The sequence below is a fragment of the Podarcis tiliguerta genome (assembly GCF_965153285.1).
Source record: "Podarcis tiliguerta genome assembly, chromosome: 13".
NCBI lineage: Eukaryota > Metazoa > Chordata > Lepidosauria > Squamata > Lacertidae > Podarcis > Podarcis tiliguerta.
Genome location: NC_139546.1, coordinates 18,097,971 through 18,121,185, shown reverse-complemented (window position 1 = coordinate 18,121,185; position 23,215 = coordinate 18,097,971). Strand labels below are relative to the sequence as shown.

General features: G+C 44.2%; 1 protein-coding gene across 1 annotated transcript in view; it reads right to left on the bottom strand.

Moving 5' to 3' along the window:
* Positions 1-20,743, bottom strand: part of CCDC47 (coiled-coil domain containing 47) — a 28,799-nt gene extending 8,056 nt beyond the window's left edge. The window contains exons 1-9 of the mRNA XM_083408330.1: positions 20,590-20,743; positions 13,837-14,099; positions 11,159-11,266; positions 9,608-9,782; positions 8,054-8,175; positions 6,042-6,107; positions 4,891-4,992; positions 3,785-3,895; positions 1,380-1,465 (exon numbers count right to left, since the gene is read on the bottom strand). Of these exons, the coding sequence (XP_083264456.1) occupies positions 1,380-1,465; positions 3,785-3,895; positions 4,891-4,992; positions 6,042-6,107; positions 8,054-8,175; positions 9,608-9,782; positions 11,159-11,266; positions 13,837-14,094 (1,028 nt within the window). The 5' untranslated portion in view covers positions 14,095-14,099; positions 20,590-20,743. The remainder of the gene's footprint in view (positions 1-1,379; positions 1,466-3,784; positions 3,896-4,890; positions 4,993-6,041; positions 6,108-8,053; positions 8,176-9,607; positions 9,783-11,158; positions 11,267-13,836; positions 14,100-20,589) is intronic.
* Between the last annotated feature and the right edge of the window lie 2,472 nt (positions 20,744-23,215).

The window sequence follows — 23,215 nt, the reverse complement described above, 5'->3', positions numbered from 1 at the left end:
TGAGAAAAAAATCTGATTAAACAATAGTCTCCCTTGGCTCCGGGACGCGGGTGGCACTGTGGGTTAAACCAGAGCCCACAGAGCCTAGGGCTTGCCGATCAAAAGGTCGGCGGTTCGAATCCCCATGATGGGGTGAGCTCCTGTTGCTCGGTCCCTGCTCCTGCCAAAGTAGCAGTTCAAAAGCACATCAAAGTGCAAGTAGATAAATAGGTACCACTCCAGCGGGAAGGTAAACGGCGTTTCCATGCGCTGCTCTGGTTCACCAGAAGCGGCTTAGTCATGCTGGCCACATGACCCGGAAGTTATACGCCTGCTCCCTCGGCTAGTAAAGCGAGATGAGCGCCGCAACCCCAGAGTCGGCCACGACTGGACCTAATGGTCAGGGGTCCCTTTACCTTTACCTCCCTTGCTTCCACTGCAAAGTGTTAAGACACTCAAGAAAAAGCATCCTACAAGGAGAAGCCTAATTGCATCCAGGTGTCCTTTACTAGCAGTGGAGAATCTGTCTTGGGAATCTGCTCCTTCCACAGAGGAGGCTGACCTATGACAGATCCTTACCCTCTAACTTGCTGCAAACAGACCACTTAGCAGACTGCTGTGAGAGCCAGTGTGGTGTAGTGGTTAAGAGCGGTAGTCATGTAATCTGGGTAACCGGGTTCGCGTCTCCGTTCCTCCACATGCAGCTGCTGGGTGACCTTGGGCCAGTCACAGTCTCTCAGCCCCACTCACCTCACAGAGTGTTTGTTGTGGGGGAGGAAGGGCAAGGAGAATGTTAGCCGCTTTGAGACTCCTTAAAGGGAGTGAAAGGCGGGATATCAAATCCAAACTCTTCTTCTTCTTCTAATGCGCAGTGACTGCGACACAACCTATAATTCCTTCTGCATATCCTTCTTCAAGCAGCTGTGGATTAGCCAACAGCTGGATCAGGTATCCCCAAACTCGGCCCTCCAGATCTTTTGGGACTACAACTCCCACCATCCCTAGCTAATAGGACCAGTGGTCAGGGATGATGGGAGTTGTAGTCCCAAAACACCTGGAGAGCCGAGTTTGGGGATGCCTGAGCTGGATCATATAGCTGCTCTAAAGAAACAGTGCTTTGTTACTGACTGCCCATTTTTAAAGCACTCCCACTTCGCATACTGTAGAACTGACCTCTGGTGCTGAAGAAAAGCCAAAGCCTACTGTAAACTAAATAAATTACGTGACCAGGCCAGTTTGGAATCCCCAACTCATGGTCATCATGACCAGAGGAACAGCACTATATAGGCACCCTTCTCTGCTCTCTGGATAATAAAGGAGATTGCCTACGGTGGTGGTTGTTTTACAAAGTTCCGTGCAACATTAATTTGAAGGCATGCTATTTATTGTGTCATACTTACTCTTGCATAAGTTTTGGACCGGAAAACTGGTCCGAAAAATGGACGGACTCAATCTTGTCAGCATAATGTGTGAGGTAATGGATCATCTAGAAGAAGAAGAAAAAAAGAAGATCTGGAATGCAGTCGTAGCTTGGAAGTCAAAGAGCTTAGTTCCCGAACATTTTGGCTCCCGAATGCCGCAGACCCGGAAGTGACTGTTCTGGTTTGCGAACTATTTTTGAAAGCTGAATGTCCGACGGGGCTTCCGCGGCTTCCGATTGGCTGAAAGAGCTTCCTGCAGCCAATCTTGCAGCCAATCAGAAGCTGTGCTCTGGCTTTCGAACGTTTTGGAAGTCGAACGGACTTCTGGAATGGATTCCGTTCGACTTCCAAGGTACGACTGTACTGTAACGTAGGTAGCTGCCTTAGGCCATTGGTTCATCTGGCCCTGTATTGTCTGCAGTGACTGTCGGTGGTCCTCCAGGGTTCAGGTAGCGGGCTCTCTCTCTCTGCCCTACCTGGAGACGCCGGGGATTAAACCTGGGCCCTTCTGCAGATAAAACAGATGCGTTTACCACTGAGCTATGGCCCTCCCCTGCTTTGTCCTAAACGAAATGTTCCTAGAAAGCACACACAGGAGTTCTTCATTGCTTATGAAATAGTATACACTACCTGAATAAACTACATTTCCCCCCCCCCCCCCGTTGCATCCATTACGATGCAATCAGCACCACAAGATGAGCCACGCTGGGTCCGATCAATGGTCCAGGATTTTATTACCAAGAATGGCCCGTCAGATGTCTCTGGGCTGACAGTGAATAGAAAGCCAGGAAAACATTTTAGGGTACTGATAAAAATCTCAAAAGATCCTAGCAAAGTACCCGGGTACAAAATCAACTTGAGTAAATCAGAATGGTTTGGTTTTATCCTACTGAAAAGGAATTAAGATGAAATGGTAAACAAATGTAATGCGCCCTGAAGATCTCTTCGGATCTGCCTAATCAAAATGGAGACCAGCTGACTGAATTCAAACACAGTCAGCTGCTGCAAGAAACAGAAAACATTTAAAAGAATGTGGGAAATGAAAAAAAAAAATCTGGGCTGAGTAGATTTTCAATGATTAAAATGAAAATGTATTGCCCCAAATCCTATTTTTCTTCATGAATATGCCACTAAAGAGAAATAACACATGACTCACAAGATGACAGAAGGTACAGCTAAATTTTCTTTGGTCAGAAAAGAAGCCCAGAGTCAATGTAATACCATATCAGCTAACATCACAAGGAGGGCTTTCTTTCCCCGTATAAACCACTATTACCATGTGGCTATGCTGCTGTATTAGGAAGAATAGTTGCAGAATCCAGGAACAATAATAAAACAATGAGATGTATTAGTTGCTGCTATGGCATTGTAACCCCAGAGAGCTATCAATCAGGAAAAACCCTGAGCCCTGCATGAAAATATCTTCACTATATAAAGGGGGGAAATAATAAAGGAGAAGGCATCTGTTGGCAGCCCTTAAGTTGTGGAATGCCCACCCCACAGCTTTTGGCAAATACTGAAAATGTTTTCATTTTGCACCCAATTCCTGTTGACTGTCATTTGTTCTAACCTTTTTTTAAAATACTGGGTTTCAAATTGTTGCAATCTGCCCTGTGACTTGCTGGTGAAAGACGGGAAGTAAATGTAAAAATCATCATCATCATCATCCTGGTCTTGCATGAACTAATGGTTGTATGTTATAACAAAGAATTGGAAAATAAGGAACAATTAGGGAATATGCAAATATGGGAGAAGTGTGGTCAAACTTGGAAAAAATAGTGGGAGATGGTACAATAATCTAAGACTCTTTCCCATGACACCGGAGCAACCCTCAAATTATCAACAACAGCAAGGTATCTTTCTTACTGCAATTTGGGAGCCCTGAGTGCTCACTGGAAGGACAGATCGTGAAGCTGAGTCTCCAATACTTTGGCCACCTCATGAGAAGAGAAGACTCCCTGGAAAAGACCCTGATGTTGGGAAAGATGGAGGGCACAAGGAGAAGGGGACGACAGAGGACGAGATGGTTGGATAGTGTTCTCGAAGCTACCAGCATGAGTTTGACCAAAATGCGGGAAGCAGTGGAAGACAGGAGTGCCTGGCGTGTTCTGGTCCATGGGGTCACGAAGAGTCGGACACGACTAAACGACTAAACAACAACAACAACCCCACAAAGCTGAATGTTCCATTTTTCATAGCTGTCCAAGACAGAAGGATTCTTGGGGGGGGATGAGTAAGGTGATTCCAAAGTGCAGTTTTGTAGATGGCGACCTCAGAAGACAAAGTTCAAGCATTTGAGTGCCCTGTTATAGCTCTCATGAGAGTTCACACCAACCACAGCCTGAAAGATTTTATCTTTTTTAAAAAAAACCAAACCACATTACCTTGGTATCCATCATTCCTTCTGTGACCTCACCCATCTCAGACAGGATAGCCAATGACTCTGGCAGCCCATACTTCACTGCGGTCTTGGGTTTGTCACTGCAGAACTCACTCTGCCAAGAAGAAATTGCCACGTTATGACTAGCATGGTCTGGACTGCGTCTACCTCCCCTTAAGTAAACAGGTGTTCGCACAATTTACTTAAACCTTAGGAACTGGTTTAAGTTCCCAAGAGCTAGAACTGAAGCCCTGGTCAATTCATAGACTGCCGCGTGCCTCTGAAGACTCAAGAGACCCAAAAGAAAAAGCATGCATATGCATACACAACAATTTGTTTTTTATTACATTTGTGGGGTGTGTTTTTTAATGGCCTCCGTGAAGCCTCAGGGCACGTTAGGGCATTTTAATGGCATGTCTAGGTAAACTATAAAGACAAAAATGCTCCAAATCAACAAACTTTATCTCTTTTTTATAACTGGCATAGAGGCTGAATCTTGAAATTCTATAGGCACTAAAGGAAGTTTTTGAATTAGTTCTTATGAATGATAGACTAAGGTGAGCACGTATGCTCATCACTCAGGTGTATCACCTGCACTTTAATAAACAGTGAGTATAAAAAACTCATTTCCATCATAAAGGAAATTGGGTGTACCACCAATGCTTTTCCTCTATCCTCTCTTCACATGCTGAAATTCCTTCCCTTCCTGGCTTAAGGCAGAAAATAGAACCATGCTGTGGTTTTTTATTTTGGTTTGCTGAGCAACCACAAACCACTGTCTGTTAGTTCAAATGGCACAAAAGAAACTATGGATTGTGACAAACCAGGGAGGGAATTGCAGAGAATGAAGGGACGACAAAACATGAGGCAGAGGGTCCTGCCAGACTTTCTTCACATAGCACTAAACCATTGCTTAGCAGTACATTTGTACCACTCCACTGTACTGAATTATGTTCAGCAAATGCAACGACTGCACCCAAGTCAGGGTTCTTAGCAGCAGACTACATCAGGTGGTTTAAAGAAGCATACCATTAAGGCAATTTGGGGCCAAATGCAGTTTTTATGCATTTTCAAGTACATTATATATATTCTGGTTTCCTCCCAACATACCAGGTCCTGCATTTCCTTCTGAAGCCGCACCAAAGCTTTTCTTGTCCCAACAGCAAACACGTAGGTATCCATGTCGTCGTCGTTCATGGTAACTTTTATTTGCTGAGCAACAGAAAGAACGATTGTCACATCCAGGCTTGCACACACAAAAAAGGACATAAATACAAGAAAAAGGAAAGCAGTGGCCAGGACTCCATGCCATTGCCAAAAGCAAAAATAGATTCAGACTTTACAAAGGGCTATCAGCAAAGATCCGGGTCAGGTTGGATAGGAGCCCCAAGGTAATTACAAAGGTCCTCTAAAATATAATTACAAGAGGGCATAACATAAACAACTACTTCTCCTTCATAACACAACACCAGGTGAGCAAATAATAGGTCCCTTCTAGCAGCAAGGTGTTACCACTGCTAGAACAACTTACTGCATACTTTTATCACCTTAAGCAGTGTCAATGGTTTTGTTCGAACCACATTAAACTGAACTGCAGTCTTTTTAACCCACCCAGTAAGTGAAGCATTGCTTCGCTTAATTCTACTGCAAAGGCTATTCCCAGTAAAAGAAATCACAGTCCTATGTTCAAGCCCCTTATGATGGCAAGGAAATGGAAGGAATTGGCAGGACAACCTCTCATTGCATGCCTACACAGCTATTCCCGTTTTGGACAGTAATTCCTAACTTTGGGTTAGGAATGAATGACAGAGAGTATTATTAGCGGCTGGCATTGCTGCACGATTTCAGTTGCAGCATGCAGCAAGAGCAACTCTTGGTAGTTCTAGACAAAGAAGCACAGAATTCTGCAGCCAGAATAAATTACAAAATGTGTGTATAATTATTTTTGCATCACGTAATTCTGATGAACATGGGAGCCAGGCAAGTTCTTATGCAGAGCAATACGACCCCATGCTTCCTATTCCAACATTCTGCTGAGACTCCCTCGGGCTTCTGAGAATTTCAGCAGACACCACATGTTAAGAAGTCTGCCTTCTCAGGCTCAAGTGCTAGAAACTTGGGGGAGTTGCTTTTATTAACTAACAACATTCTCAGCACGACTGTGGCAGCATGGAATTCACTCATTTCTGTGTGTAACATGCACCTCAAATAAAGTTTCATGAACTTAAAAGCCCCCTTAGGCCACAGAACTAAACACTTACCACTTGGTCACAGGATGGCCTCATCATGCGAGCGAGAACGTTCAGCAAGTCTTGTCTCTTGAGAAACTGAAAGACAGCATTTTGACCGTGGTGAAACCCTGCTCCAGGCTTGCAGCATAGAATGGCATGTTCTTGCAAGGCCCATTAAAATCAACATATGTGAGATGTACCATGTACCAAAGTTACTTTGCCTTACAAATGTAAATACTGGTGCGTCCTGCTAGTGCAAGGAAGATCTACTGCAGCTCCCAATAATCATCTGAGCTTGGTATTTATTGCTTCTTTCGTTTTATTACATTTAAACCCTGCTCTTCTTCCACCACATAATTCAAAATGGCCTGGCTTGGAGAAGTTAGCAATCTCTTCTTCCACCTGGAAACTTAACGTGTGCCAAGGATAACAGCAGGAGGACTCAAAGAAGGAACTTTTGGAAACTCAAGGCAGTAGAAACATAAGATGATTGGACCCCACTGAATTTGAAGCATGGGAATCCCCAACAAAAAATTTATAATTTGGCAAAATATTTGGACTTTATGATATGTATTTGTATAATTTGGAATATTTAATGTGATTTGATTGGATTGTTAAAATGGAAAACTTAATAAAAATTATTATTTTAAAAAAAGGAAACTTAACGTGTGCCATGACCAGACCAAGGCATGATTATCTTCAGCAAAGCTGCTGCATTGTGCAATTTCAAGACCACCTTCTGGGATCATTTGTGTTCTCCACACATTTATTTTTATTTAAATGCATTTGCAACCCCAGGAGCAGCTAGCCTAGTGGGGTGGAGCATCGCTGTTGCTTACCAGGAGGAGGAAGAGGAAGAGGAGGAAGATAGTGGTGAGATTTGAGCTATGCAGGCATGCTGCAGAACAAACACTGCCCTCTCACTGGTGCACCTGTGCAGCCCCAACCTAGTTACTGTCTTACCGCTCCTAGCAAGCAGCACTACGCTCCTGCTGAGAAGCTGCTCCAGCAGGTCTAGCCCCGTCGTGTGTCTAGTCCGCCCTTCACCATGTGATCCTAGGGCAAGTTACACACAGCTTAACCTAACAAGTAAACCATGTAATGCTTAAACATTTCAAGATTGTTAATTAAATCAAATAAGCAGCAGTCAGCAACAGCAACACTGCAATGGGAGGAATATTCTGTCCTCATCCTCCATTTCCCCCCATGCAAAATGGTGTGCACTGACCCAAAATGTGTACAATGATGAGATCAGATGCACCTCAGAAAGGAGGACACTGACCAATCTAAACAAGAGCCAGAATGCAAGCCTGGGCCCTGTCATAGCGGGAGATCAGGCTGGGGAGGCATGTCTGCTGAGGCAGGAAGGCAGATGAACTGCGTTCCTCCTGCAAGCGGCCAAGCAGAATGGAGCCTTGCCTTTCCACATGTCCGGTTTTGTGCCAGGGTGAAAAGTGGGGCTGAGCTCTTGGTTCCCTGGTTTGCTTCAGAACTTTCTCTCTCTTCTGCTCAGCTGTAGTTCCTATCTGGAAACAAGTGTTTTTAATCTTGTTTTTAAGTTGTATTCATTCAACTTGTTTTTATTATTGCTTGTTAGCTGCCCTGAGCCTGGCCTTGGCTGGGGAGGGCAGAGTATAAATAAATTATTATTATTATTATTATTATTATTATTATTATTATTATTATTATTATGTGTTCTGTTCCTGCTCTCTTCACAGAGTTATTAAAAATAACAATAATACAGTGAACACCACTGCCATTTCATATGGATTGTTTGTGTGGGTGTGTTAATTCTATGTTGTCCCAAAGGCGCTTATTTATATAATGAAATACTACCTGGGTAGTCGATTCCAAAAAGAGGTGCTGCATAATTCACTGGCATTTACGCTATAGGGTCTTGCAATGTCTGCGTCCCGTCCCACCCGCCAACCTTCATCCTCCTGTGCTTTTTAACAGAGTGAAGTCATTTGGAGTCTGCTGCCTAAATACTCAACTTGCAGACATGTAATGCAAACAACGCTTTGAGATGCTTTCTCTCATACCTTGAGCTGTATAAGCATGCCCTCGCAGCACACCCTCCCGGAGCACCACAGGTTATAAATATGTTCGTTCTCTTGGTTCAGCTTGCCCGTGCTTGTGGCTTCTTTATTTGTGCCGTCATCCCCTTAAAAGAAAGCATAAGCTGATCAGCAAAAGTTTATTACTGTATACTTAAGACAACGCTGCAGTGTGCCAGATGGCAGGCTGCTTTTGACAACTCAGAGGCTTTGGTCGGTTTGAAATACTGCGGCCTGCCTTCCAATGGGGATGGGATAGCTGCAACATGCTGCACCAATACTCCAGTGACTGCTCTGCCTCCCTGTTGCCTTTCAGGCTCTTCAGCGTGAAGATGGGGATCTGAAAAGCCTTAAATGACCTGCAGCGGTATACCCAAAAGATCACCTCCACCCCTACTTTCTGTTAGGATATTTCCGTTCCACCTTAAAAGGGAGCAGGATGTTTGTGTCACAGCCTGCGTATTTCCTGTTCACAAGATGTTTCTGTTGTGTCTTTGCTTTCGTTTCTCTCTCTGTGCCGGAGACACTGAAGCAGGCAGTCATGTTTTCTCTTTGTTCTGACCTACGCTGAATAAAGTTGTAAATATGCTCTCCTGCGTGCATCTTTCGCTGTGCATTATCTGCTGATAGAGCGTGCATCGGCTCTGGAATGTGGCAAGCTATTTCTGGAGCTCGTGTCGCTAATTGCTGATACTGCGTGTCTACGGGAGATCGATGGACGTCCAGAGACGACGTGGAGTCATGATGGACTTTGTCTCCCTGGCAGTATCCCAACACTTTCCACCTTAAAAATGGGATGTGATCAGATCTTACATATACCATTTGTGTGTCACATCAAGTCTGCTCAAGCATGCAAAAAGGTGTGTTTCAAAAAGCCTGAAACCTTGCTCTACACTGATATTCCACTTTCTCTCCCCCAGCAGCCTCCTGTCGCATCCCCTTTTGGAACGATCCCCAGCTCACTGAATTTGTGCGCTCTTGCAAACTTATCTTCTGTAAGTATGTCTCTGATTTCTTTGTGAACTCTTCACAATCTCTTAAGTTTTGCAATCTCTAAGCAGACTGTCACTTCTCTCTCTTTCAGCAATGCACTCTTCCCAATTTTACCTCGCTCTTTTTCTTGCTCCTTCCAACACTGCAATGGATTTCCTGGGAGTACTGTTCCGTCTTCGCTCAGTGCTGGCCTCTCCCTAAGATTCTGCGCTTTCCGCGTTCAGTTTTTACCTCTTCAACCCCAGACTTGATTCCCTTAGCATCAGCCTTCAGCCCTCTAATGCAAGATATGTCTCACTCCTCCATTTGACATCTCAGCTCACACAACTGAAAACTGAAAAACTCGGGAGGAGGTTTGAAGAACTTGGCTGATTTTGCACACACTTTAAATTCATTCTCTCCTCCCCTTTATAGGCCACCTTCTTGGGCCAAACTACGCTTTGATCCACACCAACTTTACAAATCCTCAGCACCTCTCCTGTAACTCTGGTCATGTGTTGGGGAAGGAGTAAGAAGCTACTAGGCAGGCTTTAGGATGCAACTTACCAACAAGGGCAAAGTTACTTTCAAGCAGCTCCCGGTGACTATTGAACCAGGCCTGAGCCAGGCGGTTGTTCTTATTCTTCCCAATGATGTAGTTCATGATGTAAGCAAGCAGCCCCGTCACCATTAAGATTTCCATGTAGTAACTCTCCCAGCTATTTTGGAGGTGGGCAGGGACCTGTGGTTGAATTTGGACATTGTTAAAACTACTTCATTTTGGGAGGAAATCAGTTGCTCAGCATCATCAACAACAACAACAGCAAAATCTGGTTGCGAGTTACAAGACACCTTGTTTTTTTTATTCTTTTAGGAACTACCAATTACTAATTTCGAGACATAATATATCGAATCAAAACAATCCTGAGTTGGGCAGTGGCTCGGTGCTTTGCATGCCTCTCCCCATATGGCCCAACCTGCACCCTGCGCTCATCATCTGAGATCCTGTCTTTGTGTGCCCTTTCCATAAGAGGCCCAGAGGGCAGCAACTTGAGAATGGGCCTTTTCTACAGTGGCTCCCTGCCTGTGAAATGCTCTCCCCAAGGAAGCTTGCCTGGCACCTTCATTGCATATCTTTAGGCACAAGGCAAAAACACTTCTCTATGAGCAATCTTAGCTGACCAAACATTTTGCGGCCTTTTAAATTTGTAAGAGGGGAGGGAGTATTGGTTTGTTTTTGTTTTGTCCTGTATTATGTGTTCTCATTTTGTATGTTCATGTTGTGAACCACCTTGTGATCTTCGGATGAAAGGCGGTATACAAATTTAATTTAATTTAATAATAATACAGTGATACCTTGGTTGTCGAACTTAATCCGTTCCAGGAGTCTGTTCGACTCCCAAAACCATTCAAAAACCAAGGCGCAGCTTCTGATTGGCTTCAGGAGCTTCCTGCACTCAATCGGAAGCCACATCGGACGTTTGGCTTCTAAAAAATGTTCGCAAACCTGAACACTTTGGGGCATTCAGGAGCCGATTTGTTCGGGAGCCGTTCAACAACCAAGGTACTACTGCAATATTAATTAATTAATAATACATACTTCAGTGATTACCCCGGCCCATTCAACCCTACAACTTAATGAAATTTAATTACCTTTTCTACAGCCTAAAACCTGGGCACTGCCAGTGTGCTTCTGCAATGTCAGGCAATGTACAAAATATCAGTTACTAGAAAAGAATGATAGGATACTGAGCAACTGCACAGTGTCTTTGAAAGAACAGAAGATTGCTTTGGGCAGGCAACTAACTTCACATGGGGCCTAGCACCAGAAAAATCTGTCTGCTTTCTGTGGAAATGGGGGGGGGGGGTAGTAGTGGAAAACAGCAAATGCAAGGAAGCTCAACACATGAAAAATTACATCCAACTAAGTCATACTCAAGAGCAAACCCACTGAAATCAACCCACTTAAGCTAGCCGAGTCTGCTGATTTCAACAGGATCTACTTGTATTATTTGGTTTGAAACAACCCAATGAAGCTTCATGATGTTGAATTAGGTTAGGGCCACTATGAGCTACTGTTAATTAGGGGCTACATGTAAAACTAGTACATGGGCTTACATCAACAATTGTTATAGGATCTTTACTCTTGCCGGGAGATGCATCAGGTTTCTCCTCGTAGCCTTCAAACTCTTCATCGTCGTAAGGCTCACTCTCTGTATCACCTTCCTACAATAAGAAAGCAAAAGATACAGAAAATGTCATATGTTTCAATGAAGTAGACTTCTACTGTATCTATATTTACTGTTGGAACAGCCACTGGATACAGCTTTAAACTGAAGGAGCCACCCTGAGTTGTGATATTTAATCCTTATAGTTCAATCTTCCTTTGGAAAACTCAGAGCAGCTCACACAGGGCTCCAAAATAATATCCACTGGGCCCCTGAGCAAACCGAGATTTTGGATTAAACATAACAGAAGCATGTGCCTTCAGCCAATTCAGAGTAGCTCGGTATATGACATTAAACTTGCTTCTAGGAAACCCGGTAATTGTCTGCAATGGTTTCTCTGCTATGTTTGATAGCATCTGGGTGGCTGTGGAGTGCAGCACATCTATGTCTGCCTAGCTAGCAAAAGGAAGGCTGCATCTTTCATACCTGCTTCTGCAACAAGATTGAATGGGATTGCCAGCTACGTTTCTTCCTAGCGCAGGCACAACGCAAAGAGGTGACAATGTTAATCCACGCTCAGAGGCTGTGCAAACAACAAAGGGACAATGTGCCCTACTGTAAACGTTAAAAAGAAGTTAATGCAAGAGCGCTCTCATGGCTTGAAAAGGTAGGTGCCATTGACACCAAGTCTCCAGGTGTCTGAATTTAATAGAATCCTATCTACAGATGCTCCTCAGGTTCAGGGGCTGGGTGCTGCCCTCCATCTGGCCTTCATGATTCTCCCCAGGCCTCAGTCACGACTGGCTCTGTTCCATGCACTTTGTAAGTGCAGTTTTGCCTGACTGAAACATATCCCCGATTGGTGATAAGGCTGCCTGTTTGCCTGGAAAGAGGATGGAGAGATATGTCTGGGTGTATGCAGAAAACTTTTGACTTTTGCAGGCCTGGAATGTAGCCTTCTGAAGAAAGCAAGAGCACTCTCATCAACTGTGCCAGCCACCGTGTCTAACTAGCCCATGGAAGGTTGCCTGTGATGAAATATGACCCTCAAGCTGAATTACCTTCCTCATCCCTGCCCTACTGCCTTTGCAATCCTAAAGATGATCCGTAGGTCTGTGGTAACTGGAAGACAGAGCACAGTAACACCCCACAATTAAGCAGTCAAATTGTGGCATGAGCTTTCGTAAGCAACAGCCTATTCCATCAGGTGGATGAAACGGGAGGTGGCAGACACAAACATGTGAGTTGAGGTACAGTGCAAGATCAATCAAGTTAGCAAGGATGCGACTTCAAAAGAACGAGGATGCCAAGAAGACATCTGATTGCAATGCTGGGTTACTTCAATACAGCCTACATGATTGTCCGACCTGGCACTCAATCCACGTGCAGAAAGATGGTGCAGATTTGAAGTATTTAGACTGCCAGCCTACATCTATTTACCTACCATATTTTTCGCCCCATAGGATGCACCGCCCCATAGGACGCACCTAGTTTTTTGGGGGGGGGAATAAAGGGGGGGGATTTATTCCCCCCCCAGGCGTGGGGGCTGGCGCAGGGGAAGCCTGAGCTTCCCCCAACCCCAGCCCCCAGAACAGGCTGCCGCCCCAAGCTTTGCGCGCCCGGTGGGACCTCCCACCGGGCGCGCAAGGCTTGCAGACATCTGCCCGAAGCAGGGGGCAGGCTCCGCAGCTAGCCCACCGCTTCGGGCGGCAGGCCCCGCGGGAGGTCCCGCCGGGCACACGAGGCTTGCGGATAGCTTCCTGAAGCCTGGAGAGCAAGAGGGGTCGGTGCGCACCGACGCCTCTCGCTCTCCAGGCTTCAGCGAAAGCCTGCATTTGCCCCATAGGACGCACACACATTTCCCCATCATTTTTGGAGGGGAAAAAGTGCGTCCCATAGGGCAAAAAATATGGTACCTGAACTGAGTGGGACTTACTTCCAAGTTTACGTGCTCATGATTGCTTTCCAAGGCATGGGAAAGCTCACTGTAAAGACCACATCCAGCCATGAGGGAATGCTTGCCCAATCTCATGCCACAAGCAATGCTGCATTCTGCTTCTCCACAGCAGGGGTGTTACCATTAATGCCCCTGTGTTATGAGATGCCCCTTCTCAAGAAGTTCCTATGCCTCCCCATGCCTGCTAATTTTTTTAATTAAAAAAACTCAATTATTTTGTTTTTCACGGAGCCCCTGTGTTAACTGTTTGCTTAATGTCGCTGCTGCTTTCTGTAGTGATTATTTTCCTTCAACTTAATTGGTCTTTTGAATTTAGGATTGCCATGTGTCCTCTTTTTCCAGGGCACGTCCTCGTTTTCATGGGTATATAGTCATCACAGCGATCCATAGTTAAAAGCAGAAGTCAGCAAAAGTGTCCTCTTTTTTGCTCATCAAAACATGGCAACCCTAATGTTAAGCTTTGCATCTTTGTACCCCGCTTTGGAAGCATTTGTGAAAAACAGTACAGCAATGTAATCGTTAATTAAATACAACATAAAACCTAATTAATATATAAAATCTTGCTTTGCCAGTGGAATAGACTGGCCGACCTCGTAACTCCACCATCAGCAACCCTCCGTCAAAACAAAAATGACAAAGAACAGGCCAGGCCCTTCCCCCGGCTTTATCACCTGTGCATCAGCATCCTCAAAGTCAAGGTTTTCGTCTTGACCTTCAAGCTCAACAGTGGCCTCCTCCTCGTCATCTTCGGTCGTGACGACCCGCTGGGGAGATTCAGTCGCAGGATCTTCTATCACATCTTCAAACTCAGCGAAGTCATTATCATCATATTCCACAATGTCATCGCCGTCGTCAAACTCATCAAACTTTGCCCAAACGAGGCCCCACGGGATGAAGAGAACGGCCACCACAAAGCACACGCTTCTCATTGTTGCTGGGAAAAGGAAAAAAGGCGGTAAATACCGAAATCTTCAGACCTGGGAATACAGAAACATCCAGCGTGTGCCCCTTCCTAAAATAGCAACTCAAGAGGCTGGCAACTCCCTGTTGGCTGCAAGCAACACGCTGGGAAATTTATCAATCTGCAGTTTAGCTGCATGCCATTTATGTATCACGTGCACAAATAAAGATGTGGTGGTCATGTTACAACACTTTTACACTATGCTTCTCTAGGAAATGTAAGACATGTCCGTGGGCCAGAGAAACAGTTGTGGGCAGACACATGGTTCTAAGAGCAAAAGGCCACCTCCTGCATGTTACCGGCAAGACCTAAAAGGGGCAAATTTGGACTGTTAGTATGCCTAATTATGAAAAATTGCATTGACAGAGCTCACTTAGAAGCTTGAGGTACTGAAAGAAGCATATAGCCACTTTCACTACAGACTGGTACTAACAGCTGCATATACACAAATCTGGACTGTTTTAAGAGCAAATGTAGACACTTCTTCAACTAATTGACGTGAAAGTAAAAGAAATTACAGTGGTACCTCGGGATGCGAATGGGATCCATTCCGGAGCCCCATACGGATCCTGAATAAAACGTAAGACATGATGGCGCGTGGGCGGGTTGCATTTTGCCACTTCCGCGCATGTGTGTGACACCATTTTGAGTGTCTCCGTATGCGGCAAAACCTGGAAGTAACGCACTCCGTTACTTCTGGGTTGCCGCAGAGCGCAACCCGAAAGCGCTCAACCTGAAGCACATTCAACCCGAGGTATGACTGTATAGGTACATGGCCAAAGTCACCCTCTGTTTTTGAATAGGTATACAGTGGTACCTCGGGTTAAGTACTTAATTCGTTCCGGAGGTCCGTTCTTAACCTGAAACTGTTCTTAACCTGAAGCATCACTTTAGCTAATAGGGCCTCCCGCTGCTGTCGCGTGATTTCTGTTCTCATCCTGAAGCTAAGTTCTTTACTCGAGCTACTATTTCTGGGTTAGCAGAGTCTGTAACCTGAAGCGTATGTAACCTGAAGCGTATGTAACCCGAGGTGCCACTGTACTACTAAATCTGTTGTTGATTTGTTACTCTCTCTTTTTGAATAGGTGTACTAAATTTATTGATGTTTTGTTATAACAAAAAATGAACAGTAAATTACAGGGCGTGGGGAGCCACACCCTAAGTTTCATTTTAGCTACACAGAAGTAGCATTGCACAACACTTGTCAATTACTCAGATGTAAAGAGGAAAGAGACTACTAAGAGGGTAGAGGGACAAAGCCTCTTCCTGAACACACTAGAATTTGAGCTTGTTCTCCTTTCTGTCACCATAGGGTGACAGGTCTGCCAATCATTGGTTTGGACTACCCACCTTTTGTGCACTGATAGTGCAATCCAATGCCTGTCTGCACAGAAGTAAGTCCCCCTAAGTTCAGTGGGGCTTACTGTCAGGTAAATGGGTATAGGATTGCAACCTATCTAATTTAAGAGCTGGATTATCAAAGTACAGTGGTACCTCGGGTTAAGTACTTAATTCGTTCCGGAGGTCCGTACTTAACCTGAAACTGTTCTTAACTTGAAGCACCAATTTAGCTAATGGGGCCTCCTGCTGCTGCCGCGCAGCCGGAGCACAATTTCTGTTCTCATCCTGAAGCAAAGCTCTTAACCTGAAGCACTATTTCTGGGTTAGCGGAGTCTGTAACCTGAAGCGTATGTAACCCGAGGTACTACTGTATCCATATAGTTCAGCCCCTCTTTTCCAAAAGTGATTAGCAAAATGACTCTGGGAGCCGGCAATCAAAGCATGAAGTAAAAAATCATCCCGTTACTTATCCCAAACGTCTAGTATTCAGAAGTAGAGAGTCTGGAGACTCCATCCTGTTTAGCAGTCACAGCTAAGAAGTGCAACCTCCAACAGAAGGTTATATATAGGATGACAGTCACCAATCAACCCACACAGATACATGTGCATGCAAATGGGGAAAATGTTTACTTAAGGAAATGAAGGACTTTGTCAAAAGTTTGAGACTCTCAAGCTGAAAATGTCCAACAGACAATTGCTTGATCTGCACATAATGATAAGCTGTAATTTATTTAACAAACCTTGAGTTAACAAGTTGTGATCAAACAAAGCATGGCTTGTTTCTCCAAAATTTGGTTCATTTTGCAGCTGCTCTCGTTTGCTGTAGCTTGGCAAGTGTGGGGTGGGATGCCAAATAAACCATAATTAGTTAAGGAAGACTGCTTGGTTCAAGCCATGGATAAAAGAAACCAATGTTTCTAAGTCAACAAAAAACCATGGCTTCAGATTGTGGTTTGCAGGCAATAAATAAGCCTCTGGACACAGTTAGCTCACAATACTAAGCCATGGCTTAACTATAGTTTAAAAAGCACTATGTTTGAACCAGACCAATGTTGAACTTCACTTTATAGAACTCATGCCTATGTTACAATCAGGGTGGATAAAAATCAATTATTTAAAAATAAATAAATAAATAATCACATTTTTTGATTTTAAAATGAAATGCTTTTGGAGGAAAAATCTTTCTAAAGATAGTTTTCTAAAGATAGTTCTCTATTTAAGTTACATTATAGTCCAAAGGCTATTCATCAGGAAATAAGGATGTGTTTTAAGTTTTTCATGTGTGCTAAAACTCAGTCTAAGGGTTTTTTTAAAAAAATTGTTTAACCACATCAGTTAACAAACATGGATGCATATGCTATAATGTTATTGTTTCAGTTAAATGTTATTAAGGAGATTATTATTTTTCTCCTTCCAATAAAGTACAGCAGAAAAGTTGTCCAAATATACAGCTAACTTATTAAACCTCACAATAATTTCATAATTATCTGTCAGTGTATTTATAATAGTACAACCAAACCAGTATGGTAATTTTTGATATAGCTATAAAAACTACTCTGAAAATTTATTATTCCAAAAATGAAAGCTTCATCTGGTTGTAAATATTAAGATTATACCAGCAAAAAATGAGTCTTTCTGTAAAAAAAGAAAGATTTAAATCAAGCCTTACTGACTAGTGATTTAAATCAAATCCACCCTGGTTACAATACAGCTCACCTGCTGTACAAGCAACTGTCATCGTTCATAACTCATATAACACTTCTCAGTATAGTTAGTAAATTACTGTGTAGCACTGGGAAGTTTCCATTTGCTGCTGGAAGAAGACTGCTGTTTTGGACAGCAATCAATAAAAAATGAATTGCACCCATCTGCAAATCTCATATCGTTGGGAGCTGAGGTCCCTGTTAGGGTTATGTTACAGACTGACACTGTCAATGCCTGTTGTCAGTACCTGCCGCTTGCAACACCGCAGCTTTCCGTATTCCACAGTTACAAGGAGTAGCTCCTTAAAAGGAACTCAATCTAGGTTAGGTTAGGCAATCTAAAATTAGCAAGAGCAGCCAGAGCGCTCCCATCCATCAGCTACGTTTTATAAGCAGGCAGGCTTGGGAAATAAAAAAGGATGCGTGAAGGAGAAATAGGCTGCTGTAGTGCTTTTGGCATACACTCTCTGAATGCCAAATTGACTCAAGTGTGCAAAGCAACAGCTGCCTTCAAACTAAAAACGTAGCTGACTCCCAGTCTCTCTACTTGCCTGGCCGTTATCAGGGACTGGGCTGGACACTAAGGAGTGGTGGCTGAATACCGATGGGTGGGCAACTGAGAGAAGGGGAGTTGCAGAGAATGACTAAGAAGGAGGGATCAGTGAGTCTATAGCAGCCAGAAGGCAAGAGGCAGAGGCAGGAGAAGCTACAGGATAGGAGAATGAAGAGCAGTGCCAGGATAGAGAGGTCAGGCTGGCATAGTGTCAAGGACTTCCACACCTCCCTCTCCTGTTCAACCATTTCCCCACGACCAGAAGATGATTGAAGAGGGAGGAGTAGGAACAGGATACATGCAGGAGGAGGCTTTGCTTGCTTGCTTGTAGGGAAGGTTAAAGGTAAAGGGACCCCTGACCATTAGGTCCAGTCGTGACCGACTCAGGGGTTGCGGCGCTCATCTCGCTTTATTGGCCGAGGGAGCCGGCGTACAGCTTCCGGGTCATGTGGCCAGCATGACTAAGCCGCTTCTGGCAAATCAGAGCAGCACACAGAAACGCCGTTTACCTTCCCGCTGGAGCAGTACCTATTTATCTACTTGCACTTTGACGTGCTTTCGAACTGCTAGGTTGGCAGGAGCAGGGACCAAGCAACAGGAGCTCACCCCGTTGCAGGGATTCGAACCGCCGACCTTCTGATCGGCAAGTCCTAGGCTCTGTGGTTTAACCCACAGCGCCACCTGCGTAGGGAGGTTAGGGAGAAAAATAAGCTGGGGCTGACGGCGGAGTGTTGGGCTTTTATGACAAAATGGGTGTACAAATTTTGTGAAATAAATAAATAACAAAATAAAATCACCCTACCCTTAATATGCCTGGTACTTCTGGTCTTCCTGCTAATAAACCTATCTATTTAGAGCAGGCACAGGTGGAAGGTAAGACTGAGCTCTTCAGATAGATTACCTGAGGATCACAGTAGGAGTTTCTGACCTGCAACTGTTTAACATAGTAACATCAAAAAGGCTTCCACCAAACTAGGCTGTCAGAAACCATGATACATAGTTTAGCTGTAGATTTCCCACCAATTCTGTCTGCTCTCACAACAACCCTGAAAGGTTTGAAAGAGAGGGAGAGACCAGCTCAAGGTCAACAAGCTTTGGGAATATCTGAAAAAAATATCATAACCAGATGAAATTGCGAGCAGCATTCAAAATATGAGCGGCTGAAGAAAAACGATAGTATTTGAAAGAGAAGAATATGTATGTGTTAGGTGAAATGTCTAATTGAATGAATGGGATGGGATTAAGAACATCACGGAAGGAAAGGCAGAAAGTTTAAGAAATGTATAAGCAATTTAAAAGCTGGAATTTATAAAGACTTTCAAGTTTTGTTTTTTTTAAAAAAGGTCAACCAGTGAGCTTCATGGGCAAGCGGCAATTTGAGTCCAGTGTTCCCCAACCTGGTGCCCTCCAAATGTTTGGGACCCCTGCCATCAACACCAGGCAGCATGGTGAAATTAGTGAATTTCACCGTGAGGTCACCAGTTAGAGAAGGCTCCTCTAGTTATAACAGCGGCCTGGCTCACTGGCTTGTACATACATACATCCTAGGAGCAGCAAGTAATGAGATATCTCTGTATCTGGCTCTTCTATCCTGCCTATCATTTCACCTCAAACTCAAGCTGGTGAACCACTGGATTGTAGGAAAAAACAAAATAGGTTTATCCAAGCCTGATTTAGAACTGTACCCTTTCAGAACTATACTCAATTCTGCTGAAAAAGTCTCCCCACTCCACCTCAACCACCTGGTTCCATACTCAGATTTACAGAGTAGTCTCCCCATTCCCAAGCATGACCAGGAAATTATCTGTCCCTTTTAAGAGCAGAATAAAAGCCTGCCAAGATCAGGCCATCTTGTCCAACATGCTGTTCTCACAGTGGCCAACCAGGAGCACAAATGTGCTCTTCCCTTCAGTGGTTTTTAATTCCAAATCTGAGTATGGCAGGTAGTTACAGAGCTTTAGCAGGTAAAACTAAGCCACATTAAGTGATTTTGGACAAACACTGTATACTGTCAGGTGAAAAGAAAACGGAGGCTGGAAAAAAGAAAAAATTATGCTGTCGAATTCCAGGAAGCCAGCATCCATTTTCTAAGCGTATGAGAGATTATGTACTTTGGATTTTTCCACCATGTTTTACCAGACAGGCCACACAATTCCCACACAGCAAGCTGCAGGAACTCCAAGAGTTCCTATAAGAGAGCCATCTGAGCTATGTGACATAAAACAGCATTCCCCCTATCTTTATACCGTACTGTTAAGATATTTTGTCTTCTCCCAATGCACAGACACGTGTGTTACATACACACACACTCCCTTCCCCCATCAGGATAAACAACCCATACCACAACCTTAGAAGCCAATCTCTGCTTCTATAACCCCCTCTTTTTATTATTTATATAGCTACCCAGCAACAAAAACAAAAGCAACCTTGGGCAGCTTGCAAGCAACACTAAATTGAAAAGCACTGTAAATAATAATTAAGAACAATAAAAGAGAGCGGGGGGAGGAAACAAAAAAAAAAACACCTTTCCTTGTAACAGCGGCAGCAGAAGCAGTTTACAAAACAGTTATTATCTCAACACCGTTCCCACGACCGGGATGGGGTCGGCTACACACGTGTCGTACGTACACACGTGCCCTGGAGACCGACCTACAAATTCCAAAGGAGAGCGAAAGGCAGAGAGACTTTCGTCCCAGGCCTGGAAAGGGGGCAGCCAACTGTCTACCCCTATGGAGCCGCTTTTGACTCGCTTAGGAACCAGCCAGAGGCCTGGGAGGGCGAGAGAAGGGCCCAGCGGACTCCCTTTAGATCTCGCCCCTCTCCCCGTACCCTTCAGACTGACCCACCCGGCGCAACCCCGGGGTACCTGAGGCCGGCGGTGCCGCTACAACGACGTTCCCGAGGCCCTGCTCGCCTGCCTGCCTGCCGGACTTTACGCTCGCGGTTTCCTTCCTCCTCCTCCCGTAAGGTACGCGAGTTGCGTAAGTCTGCGCAGGCGCCTCTCGCCTGAAGGCCAAAGAAAGGTGAGAGGCGGAGGGAGGAGGAGGAGGAGGAGTGGCTGGGAGCGGGGCGGGCTTGGAGGCCTTTGCCCGCTTTCCTTCGGAGTTAGGAAAAGGGGCAGTGCCGGGTTTACTTATAAGCTATAGTTTATGGCCCCACCCTCTTGGGGGCCCCCCAAAAAATTAAAGGGGGAAAAATTGGATGTACGTTTCCAAAATATAAGATAAAAATCAAATCAAATAAAACCTACATGCAGCAACAGTGTTTTGTGTTGTGTAGGCTCCTATGATGTAAGTCATGGGCCCCACCTGCTAGCCTGCTCCCTAAAATATCACTGGTTTGCTCATATATAGGATGCCTACATTTATAATTATTAGTAGTTTGCATCATATATTTACACCTATTATTATTTCATGTTTTAGCAAGTTCCTAGGGACTAGATTATGAGTCTTTATAAATTGTGTTTCTAAAAGAACTTTTGTTATTGCCAAATGCCATTATTTAGTTATGAATAAAAAATCATTTTAAGTTAAAGCTTAATTAATGCACTATTAATATACTTCTTAATTGTATTTTACTATTTATATACTACTTAATTGTATTTCAGTTCAACTTCGATAAAATACATGTTTTGTTACTATTAGGTCCATAAATTACCATACAGCATATATTCAACACGAAAAACAGCGACAATTTGTTGTTGACAAAGGACAGCTGGACATAGAAAGGGCCCCATTACCTTCAGTAGCTTACGGCCTCATCAAACCTAAATCCGGCCCTGCATCTGTCCCCCGAAGCGGCTCCAGAGGCTGATAAAATTTCTTGGACTTTGATGAGGGTTTGTTGTTGTTTTTTACTCTGTTTGCAATGGTGAAAGGAAGGCACGAGGGTTTTTAAATTATTGTTGTTATTATTTCCTCCAGAAACATGTGAGAAGCTGGTTGAGACACTTCCAGAAAGGGACTGGTGAGGTGGGGTGGCGGGGAGAGAATACTTCGTACATGCTCTGGTGTGGGCTGGGGTTGCCAAATCTCCCCAAAATAAATAAATAAACAAAAAAACACATGTCCGGGAAATTCCACAAGGAGACTTGAGGCACCGACACATGTATTATTATGGCATAAACTTTGAGCTGATGGAGTGGACTGCAGTACACAAAAGCTTATGCCATAATCATTAAGGTGCCGGGAAATAGAAAAAAAGGAAAAAAGCTTCATAGCCCTACTATTAATTAATATGACGGGTCTACACCTTTAAAAAACGACCACACACTACACCCTTTCAAATATATCCAGAGGCCTGGCGTAGTTCTTATTCCCATTTTATTGGGACGAGCGGATATGTGTGCCAACGGTGAGAAACATGTCTTACAGCAGGCCTAGAATTCAATCCACTGTTACTAACCCCAAGCTGTAGTAAAACACATGCCTAGCATGCAGAAGGTCCTTGACTTTATCTCTGGCATCTCCACCTGGAACATGGGCATAGCCAGGATTTTTTTTTTGGGGGGGGGAGGCCTTTTGTTGGTGGGGGCAGAAGCTCAGCTATGTATTTTTATTGACTGGGGGCAGCTGCCCCTCCCTGTCCCCCTGGCTATGCCCATGAGCTGGAATACTGCTGCTAGTCAGTGTATGTAATGCTAAACTAGATGGGCTAGATGGGAGACAGTAACATGATACTGATTCATTATTTCATTCATAAGGTAAAGGTAAAGGGACCCCTGACCATGAGGTCCAGTCGTGGCCGACTCAGGGGTTGCGGCGCTCATCTCGCTTTACTGGCTGAGGGAGCCGGTGTACAGCTTCCGGTCATGTGGCCAGCATGACTAAGCCGCTTCTGGCGAACAAGAGCAGCGCACGGAAACGCCGTTTACCTTCCCGCCGGAGCGGTACCTATTTATCCACCTGCACTTTGACGTGCTTTCGAACTGCTAGGTTGGCAGGAGCAGGGACCGAACAACGGGAGCTCACCCCGTCATCACGGGGATTCGAACCGCCGACCTTCTGATCGGCAAGTCCTAGGCTCTGTGGTTTAACCTACAGCGCCACCCGCGTCCCATTTCATCCATATATATATATATATATATTATATATATATATATAATTTATTTTCCATTTAATATTATACATTCACATCATCATTATCCACTTTACCACTTTGGCTCTTTAGAGCCTATCGACTTCCTTCCCTCCTGCCGCATGGCTTTCAAAATTAACCTTTACATCATTGCATTTTATACGTTTTCCAATTCTAATTACACTCATTACAAAATAGCTCAAAATTTAAATGAAAATAGAGAGAAAAATTCTCATTACAAGTCTTCAGACTACCCTGCTGGTTATGCTAATTGCTTACAATAATCTTTCAAATATCGTATAAATTTACTCCAGTCAGTTTGGAATACTTGATCATCATTATTTCTATCCCATCTCTCCTCCTAATAATTGTGTATGTGTATGTGAGTTTATTACAGTAATAACTTTATTGGGGGG